This window comes from Cyclopterus lumpus, chromosome 6 (assembly GCF_009769545.1).
Source record: "Cyclopterus lumpus isolate fCycLum1 chromosome 6, fCycLum1.pri, whole genome shotgun sequence".
Taxonomy (NCBI): domain Eukaryota; kingdom Metazoa; phylum Chordata; class Actinopteri; order Perciformes; family Cyclopteridae; genus Cyclopterus; species Cyclopterus lumpus.
In genome coordinates this window covers 5,139,040-5,148,233 of record NC_046971.1, presented here as the reverse complement: position 1 = coordinate 5,148,233, position 9,194 = coordinate 5,139,040, and the positions used below count along the sequence as shown (strand labels likewise).

General features: G+C 43.5%; 1 protein-coding gene across 11 annotated transcripts in view; it reads left to right on the top strand.

Annotated features, from left to right (window-relative positions):
- Window positions 1-8,457, top strand: part of LOC117731805 (unconventional myosin-IXAa-like) — a 112,290-nt gene extending 103,833 nt beyond the window's left edge. For 9 of the 11 annotated variants that reach the window (XM_034534242.1, XM_034534245.1, XM_034534244.1 and 6 more), the window contains 8 exons: window positions 469-597; window positions 723-828; window positions 976-1,107; window positions 2,113-2,236; window positions 3,337-3,390; window positions 4,723-4,964; window positions 5,302-5,444; window positions 5,935-8,457. In XM_034534242.1, the coding sequence (XP_034390133.1) occupies window positions 469-597; window positions 723-828; window positions 976-1,107; window positions 2,113-2,236; window positions 3,337-3,390; window positions 4,723-4,964; window positions 5,302-5,444; window positions 5,935-6,326 (1,322 nt within the window). In that variant the 3' untranslated portion in view covers window positions 6,327-8,457. The remainder of the gene's footprint in view (window positions 1-468; window positions 598-722; window positions 829-975; window positions 1,108-2,112; window positions 2,237-3,336; window positions 3,391-4,722; window positions 4,965-5,301; window positions 5,445-5,934) is intronic. The other 2 variants (XM_034534249.1, XM_034534243.1) reach the window with 1 other exon arrangement.
- The last annotated feature ends 737 nt before the right edge of the window (window positions 8,458-9,194 follow it).

Genomic DNA, 9,194 nt, shown 5'->3' with positions numbered 1-9,194 from the left:
TACTACTACTCCTACTACTACTACCACTACTTCTACTACCACTACCACTACCACTACCACTACTACTACTACTTCTACTACTACTACTCCTACTACTTCTACTACTCCTACTACTACTTCTACTACTACTACTCCTCCTCCTACTACTACTTCTACTACTACTCCTACTACTACTCCTACTACTACCACTACTTCTACTACCACTACCACTACTCCTACTACTACTCCTACTACTACTACCACTACTTCTACTACCACTACCACTACCACTACCACTACTACTACTACTTCTACTACTACTACTCCTACTACTTCTACTACTCCTACTACTACTTCTACTACTACTACTCCTACTACTTCTACTACTCCTACTACTACTTCTACTACTACTACTCCTCCTCCTACTACTACTCCTACTACTAGGAAGAGTAAAGTAAATGTGGCTGAACGTGTATTTGCCCGTTCTAGATGTGAGCATCGTGAGCCTGGACGACTACAACATCCACGTCATTGCCAGCGTTCTCAAACAGTGGCTGCGTGACCTTCCCAGCCCTCTGATGACCTTTGAACTGTACGAGGAGTTCCTCCGGGCCATGGGTGAGCTCACAGTCAGCCTCCACCCCCCCCCCACCCTGTCAAAGGCTCAGTGTCCTCCAGCAGAGTCTGAAGGTGCAGTTGTTACTTGGTCTGAGAGACGGGGGCGTGTTTGTTTTCACCTTCAGGTCAGCCAGACAGGCGGGAGGTGATCCGGGGGGTGTACTCGGTGATCGACCAGCTCAGCAGGACACACCTCAGCACGCTGGAGCGCCTCATCTTCCATCTGGTCAGGTGAGCGATGAGATGAGGAGCAACATCGGTAGCTCAGCCTCGGTTTAAATAACCTGGATCAGCCGTCTCGGGTCACATGCCGCGACCCGTCTGCTGTGTTTTCTGTTCGTAAACGTCAGGATTAACGGGATTATTATTACGTTTCAGGATCGCCCTGCAGGAGGAGACTAACAGGATGTCGTCCAACGCCCTCGCCATCGTGTTCGCTCCCTGCATCCTGCGCTGCCCCGACACCATCGACCCGCTGCAGAGCGTCCAAGACATCAGCAAGACCACAGCGTACGTCCTCCGTCGGCTCCTGAATTCACCAAACGAGACGTTTCTCCCTTTCTATTTCATGGAGAGGTTCAACTATCTTGTTTTTGTTTTTCACTCCTTTTATTTCTAATTGGTCTCACGCTCAAAAGTGCGTCGCAACACGAGACCGACGTGGTTAAAATCTAGAGTTAACCGTCCAGGAAGTGATGAAGCAAATGTACCACAAAGCCTGTATGGAGGCCTGTAAGGACAACGTTGTGGCCACGCCACCTAAATTAATCATTTATGTTAGTTGGATGGCAAAAGGAAAAAGTTAAATCAATATTTGTCTCTGGCCCGATTCCCAATGTCAGCACTCGCGGACTCGTGGACTTTGAGGCGCGTCCCCTGAGAGAGATCGATGAGTTTTTATCTCACTGTCTTTCAGTCAGGAGGTTGGAAGTTCAATCCCCGCCCTAGTCGATGTGTCCTTGAGCAAGACACTTAACTCTGCGTTGCTCCCCGTAGCTGTTCTACGGTGTATAATGTAACATGTAAAGCGTCTTTGAGTATCTTAAAAAGCGCTATATAAATTAAATGGATTATTATTTATTATTATTACTGCGACGTCATAATGTATCCGTGGATTTATATTTTGTATAATTAATGTGAACACTAACGTAATCGAAACAAAATGCAGTAAAAATGTACAACATTTCCTTTTGAAAGGTAGAAAATGAAAATACTCACGTGAAGTACAAGTAAAATACACAAAGTCCTACATTTACAAAGGATTGTTATGTTTAATATATGATTCACCACTTTTAAACGGTATATTTTTTAAGTTATGTTAGTGACTTCCGGTTCTCTCAGTTGATGCTTTTGATTGGTGCAGCCTGATTTAGTGAATCGGTTTGAAAGTAGCTCGTACTCACTTACCGGTGGAACCCGTTTCCTCGAGTTCTGCGTGTGTGTGTGTGCGTGTGCATGTGTGTGTGTGTTCTGTTTCGGTTCTAAATGGCTCTTCCCCCCCCTCCCCTCATGCAGCTGCGTGGAGCTGATCATCAACGAGCAGATGGGCAAGTACAAAGCTCGTCTGAAGGACATCAACAGTCTGGAGTTCGCCGAGAGCAAAGCCAAGAGCAGACTGACCCTTGTCAGGAAGTCCATGGTGAGACCCGGTTTGCTCGACATCGACCCCGGATGTGTTTCCTCTCGCTCGTCATTTAAGCGGTGACAGTTTTTCAGCTCCTCGTAGCAGCTGGCATGGTTCTATCACGCACGCGGCCATGGCAGGAGTTCATTCATGCATCTTTCATCAACAGATTTAAGCTGACAAATAAAATACACACACACACTCAACCACCTCCCTCTTATGACTAACTCAGCATAAATGCACTCACTCTGAGCTCACTTCAGAAGATGAAAAGGAGCTCGCGAAATAAAAAGAAAATCGTAAACAAACCAAATCTGATCTAAATCTATATTGTATAGAATTATGAAAAGGAAAAAAAAAAAAAAAAAAAAATTCCAATGAAGCTGTTGCGAAATATAGCAGAAGCAGTGACTTGTGGCGACGTTGCGCAACTTCCTATGAGGACACTTCAACAAGGAAGGAAAACCACTGCGTCGTTTGCGTGTCTGGAAAAACATTCATCGGAAAAATACAGACAACTTATTCTCGAGCCTCTCGATTTTTTTTCTCTGCCGACCAGCTGCATCTAAACTTTGCGTCGACATCTCGGTCGTCAGAAAGTACTAAAGTATTATTAACAACATCTACTAAAAGAGGCCCTTATTTGTATATTATTACTGGTGCCATTAATGTATTTACAGTAATTTAATGTTGCAGCTTGTTGATATGGAGCTCATTTTTAAAATAGATGGTAGTTAAATCTATAACACGGCAACATATTTTATACTAATCACATGTTTTGTTTGTAAAATCTCAACATTAACAAAGTAACTATAGCTGTCAAATAAATCGAATATATTTATATGTAAATATTTTATATATATATTTATATGTACATATTTATACATATATTTATATGTAAATGTATTTGTAGTGGAGTAGAAGTATAACGTATTACAATTTCAAGGTACTTTACTGAAGTACAGTACTTGTGTAGAATATACTTTACTTTACATTCCACTGCTGTTAGGATGTGAAACAGTTATATTTATATTTCACATCTTCTGACTTGCAAACCACCAAACCCAATGCAAATCTGTCCTTCCTTCCTTCCTACCCCCAACCCTTCCTTCCAGAGACCTGTACTAATTGCTGTTAGGTTTATGAGCATAGCCCGCACTTCCACCCCGGTATGTATGCCCCTCCTCGCTCCATGTGCCCGCCCACCGCCACCCAGTCCTGTCCTGTCCGTCAAAGTCCATCCGATCCGTCCACTCATGCTGTCTGTTACCTCCGGTCCTCGTCACGTCTGTCTGTAGCTCTCTGAATAAAAAGGTTCAAAGGTTACATCTCCAGTTTATTTTACAATAAAACAGTGTGGTATTGATTTTATATTTATGTAATGTAATGTGGATGTCAGCAGGTATGAAGTGGATATGACACTGTTCATGTTTCTGCTTTGGACTAATAAAAAAAAGACCAACATGACCAAAGAGGAGTGGAGTAGAAGAATATATATATATATATATATATATATATATATATATATATATATATATATATATATATATATATATATATAAAGGATATAACAAGAAACCAATGGTTTATTTCTTTATTATATATTAAAAGAAACGCTTTGGGCGTGTCACCATGTCCACAGAGGACGCCATTGTTCGAGCCTCAGGTTTTATTTGTTCAACTTTATTTCCAAATATACTAATAAATAGACTGCAGAACTTCAGTTTCATTCAAACGTGTCCCAATATGTTAAAGTGATCTTTGTCTTAAGGAATGCTGTAAAACCCCTTGAGGCAGATCGGGCTGCTGTATCAATACAATTGACTAAAGTTGCTTTAATGTTCCTTGTAAGCGACCGTTATGTGAACAGATGGGATTGTAACAGCAGCAACAAGCTAATATTTAATTATTGTGTAAACAAAGTTGAACCAATGCAGTTAACTGTCCCTGTAGTGTACATTTTGAAGCTAACGTAGTTAGCGTACCGCCAACATTGTTGAATTGACTTCAGATTTGCCTCTTAATGTTGTTTGTGTAAAGTTAGAGGCTAGCTTGTTGCTAGCAGGATCTATGCTAGCAGTGTTATCAAGCTAACGTTACTTTGGGAGAAATTAGGGTTTTTAGTTCTTGTTTTTCGAGACTAAAATGTGGTTAAATTGGGGAAGTGCTGTAACGTTTAGTGCGTGTGCGTGTGTGTGCGTGTGTGTGTGTGTGCGCGTGTGAGTGTGTGTGTGTGCGTGTGGTGATATTCAGATGACCTCGTAGTTTCTTAGCCGGGATGTTGTGGTGTGTCCTTGTCAATACATCCTCTGTACCAAATGTGCTCTAAACATCCAGCCGTGTCCATAGCGAGTCTGCTGTCTGTGCTCCATCGCTGTCACCGTCAACAACAACAACAACAACAACAAAATATTATTATTATTCGTCAGCCTCTACTAAGACACTCTCTTACTCTGGGTTTTTTTTTTTATTTGTGTGTGTGTGTGTGTGTGAACTTGCAGAGCAAAGGCCGCGTACGTCCAAGCAGCACCCACTCGACATCGCCTCCTCTCAGCCCCAAAGTGGCCCCAACGGTGGTGGTGATGGATGGAGAGAGTGCAGGAGGAGGAGGAGGAGGAGGAGGAGGAGGAGGAGAGGAGGATGATGCAGCAGCAGAGGCCGGGCTGAACGAGCAGCAGCAGCAGGCGATGCAGCAGGAGGAGCGAGTCCTCACCGAGCAGATCGAGAGTCTGCAGAAGGAAAAGTACGACGTCTCCGTGCAGATGACGCAGCGTTTTGTGTGTCGCATTAAGTTTGAGTCATGATATAATAATAATAATAATAATAAAGTTTCCAGTTTGAACTGGTTGCTGTGTGACTGAATGTCATTACTGAACCCTTCAGGGACAAACGTACAGTATTACAGCTCTCATCAGGACAAAAATGGGCCTTATCTTTATATCTTGTGGCCCAAGTAGGAACTTAAATATAAATATCGGAAATGCCCAAAAGTTCAAATGTAATTACAATGATTTAGCCATGCTTGTAACCTGCTATTTGCATTATTGTGTGTGTGTGTGTGTGTGTGTGTGTGTCGGCAGGGAGGAGATGACGTATGAGATGTTGATCTTGGAGCCGCGGACGTCCGACGATGACACGCCTGAATCTGAAGCGTCTTTCGGCACGGCGGACAGCTCCGAGAACATCACCATGGAGACGGAGGGGGCCACCTCGGAACCCTCTGGTGTGTGTGTGTGTGTGTGTGTGTGTGTGTGTGTGTGTGTGTGTGTGTGTGTGTGTGTGTGTGTGTGTGTGTGTGTGTGTGTGTGTGTGTGTGTGTGTGTGTGTGTGTGTGTGTGTGTGTGTGTGTGTGTGTGTGTGTGTGTGTGTGTGTGTGTGTGTGCGTGTGTGCGTGTTGAAGTTGACAGAAGACGAGAGTCATAAATATGAAGTGTATAAGAAGACATTTTGATACCAGTGTGGAATAGAATAGCAATAAGAAATTAAGAGATCATGATAATAATAATAAAAAATATAGAATGTAACATAAGAATAAAAACTAATATAAATATAAAAAATCAATAAAACAATAAATAATGTAATATAAATAAGATAATAATAAATGTGTCTGTTCAGTATATTGTCATCATCTCTCTCTCTCGCTCTCCCTCCCTCCCTCTCTCTCCCTCCCTCCCTCCCTCTCTCTCTCTTTCTCCCTCTCTCTCTCTCTGCAGAGCGTGGCGCTTATCACTCCAGAAAGTCGGATGCGAAGAGCCGTCGGACGTTGCGCCGTCAGCCCGACTCCCAGGACTCCGCCGACTCCGCCTCCACCGTTTCCTCGTCCTACCACCCCTCCCCCTCTCTCTCCTCCAACGCCTCGGGCTCACCCTCCCCTCACTACCGGTTCCGCTCCTCCTCCTCCGGGCCCCTGCTCACCTCCTGCGGTTTGGGGGCCCCGTTGGCCGAGGCCGAGGGGAGCCACGGCGGCGCCGGCAAGACCCGCCACCGGCTCAGGCTGAGCCGCAGCTCGCCGCGCGAGCCCTCGGGGGGCCACCGGAGGGAGCCGGACTTCAGCTCGGGGCCCCAGCAGCTGGTTCTGTACGGCAGCAACGAGTTCATGGTGTGAAGCCGAGGGGGGAGGGAGGGGAACGCCGCCCGCACGCCGCCGGCCTCCGCCGCCTGCCCGAGTGCAGAAGAAGAGGAAGAGGAGGAGGAGGGCGGAGGAGGGGGAGGGGTTAAATGAGGCTCGATCACAGGGGGCCAGGTTCGTGCCCAGGGGGGGTCGCCTGCTGCCCCTCCTCAGGGCCGTCCTCCCTCCTCCCCCGGTCCGGTCGGAGAAGAGGCCCGTGCGAAGAAAAAGAAGATGACGAGACGCGGTGGGACAAAAAGAACAAGTCGGAAGAAAAGTTGGAACAAGTGATGGTCAGCCATGTTTGTTGACCCCCCCCCTCCCCTCCCTGGTCTCAGTGCTGAGACAAGAAGGGAAAGGACGCTTGGGGGGTGGGGGACAGAGGAAAACCCTCACCTGCAAAGCCAAATCTTATAGAGCCCCATCTTTATTGTCCAGCATGAGGCGGGTGGATAAAGAACACATGTAGCCATGACGACTGAACCGGCATGGCTACAAGCAAAGTCTGCTCTTCACGTTTACACGGGACGTCGTCACACCTTTTTTCCTACGTTAGAGACTGTACAGAAATATGTTAATTGTTATTATTATTATAATTATTATGTTACAGAGGAGAAGAAAATGTACATAGAAAGAAACTCCAGTGCTGCTCCTGGGCCGTTCGTTGTTGATTGATCTCTATTTCCTGTTCTTTGCAAAAGGAAGTGTCCATTTCCGGTTCCACTTCCTTTTTGCTCCGTTTCCCATCATTTGTGCTGTTTTTTGTTTTTTTATTTTTTTCTTCTCTTGTTTGCTATTTCGCAGTGAACAGAGCCAGCTCCGGGTGTCCTCGGGCTCTTGAGAAATAATAATAATAATAATAATAATAATAATAGAAGGAAAAGCTGTCGATCTTATCTGATCTGATGTCATGTTTACTTTACCTGAGGTGTCACATGTCAGTCAGCCATAAGTGTTTCTTCCTTTCCATTTGTTTCCCTTTCTTTTATATTCAGAAAACATCAGTGTTACTACATCGGGACTTGAATTTCTTTTGACATATATAAGTATATATATATATATATATATATATGTATATATATACATTATTGCTGTATTATAGGTGTTGTTATTGATATCAAAAATGTCCTGTTTTTGTTGTCAATATTGTTTCATAGTTTTATTTTTTGTTCAGATGAAAGCCATTTTCCCTTTTTATGTGTGTGTGTTTGAATGAATGAATAATTGCTGCCACTGTATCAGCTCCCACTTTGTGCATGTGTGGTCTTCTCTACACACACACACACACACACACACACACACACACACACACTCCTGTTTCCCCCGCACAATAAAACATTATTGTGAAGGTGAGAAGAAGAAAGAAGCGTCTCTGTGACCATCAAGCTACACTAAAGCTATAACTCGGACGTTATGAGATGTTTATAATTAGTCTGAGTGTCTTTGCACCCGTGGGGGAAAACTCTTGCACTCACTCCGTCCATACGAAGCCATCCTCCTCCTCCTCCTCCTCCTCCTCCTCCTCCTCCTCCTCCTCTTTCTTCTTCTTTTCTTTTACAGCAGCTCTTCCATCCTCTTTTCTCCTCCCGGCTGTGAAAAAGTAGCATTTAACCAGACGAAAGCAAAGTAGCAACTCACTCCGACCGGTCGCCCTCTCACTCTGTGTGTGTGTGTGTGTGTGCGTCTCCCGGGGCGACGGCCACGATGCCGCCTGCTCTTCTCAAAGCTCGCCCAGCTGTGATCCGATGCTCTCCATCTCATCGAGTCTTCCTATTAGCAGCGCCGATGCAGGTGTGGAGGTCTGTGGAGACCGTCGTTGCACAGGTGAGCTGCAAAAACGACGAAAATTGATTCCTGGTAATAAAAAAGTTATATCTATAAGCTGATATTTGGATGATCTGTGTTCATATCCAGGCAAACAAACTTTAAAAAAGCTGGAAAAAAACAATAATAATAAAAAATAAAAAAAGTCAATGTACCTGTCACTGGAAAGCATGCTCTGCTTTCTCTGGTTGTTTTTGTTCCTCTTTTTTTATACACAGTGTATGTACTATTTATGATCATGCTTTTGGGGGGTGTACATTGGTTTAAAAAAAAGAATCCGTTATTAAAAAAAGGTGAAAGGATATATTATCCTGTGTACGGTTCATTATCTACTATTAATCATGGCAACATTTTAACAGGTCACAATCGGTCTGTCATGTTTGTGCTGAGAAGCGAGTACAAAAATAAATTAAAAATAAATTAAAAAAGCGTTGTGTCTCATTGTTTGCGCCACTCTGGTGCAATTTGTGTTATATATATATATATATATATATATATATATATATATATATATTTTGTAAGACTATTGGGGGAAATTCATCTGCCAAAACACAAACGAGTTGAGTAATATTTTTCGCCCGATATAAGGCAATAAACAATAAATGTGTTTTACTTTGAAAGGATGCAATTTCCCTTCTTTTTTCAACGCATCCGTGCATCTTCACACATTTGTGTTGCTTTTCAATATAAGATCGTTACGTTTTAAAGTTAAAAGGCACAATGAGGATTCGCAGGTTTGCAGGTTTTTCATTCACATTTTTTTTATGACTCCATCCATTGTTTTTTTTTATTTAAAGGCCTTTAAAGGTGGTTTACATTCAGTGTTTCTCACCGAGACACATTGAGGCCTATATGTAAATCTCCTCTCTCAACATTTTTTAGGTTTTTTTTAAGTTTTAAAACTATTTTTAACATCCTCGTTCTCTCTAGCCCTGAGGATGTTTGCATAATATTGCATAATATTATGACATGGCGTGGCCCTCCACCTTGACTCCAGTGCTCCTAATTTAGTATCCGGTGTTTAGTATCTATGTCAACACT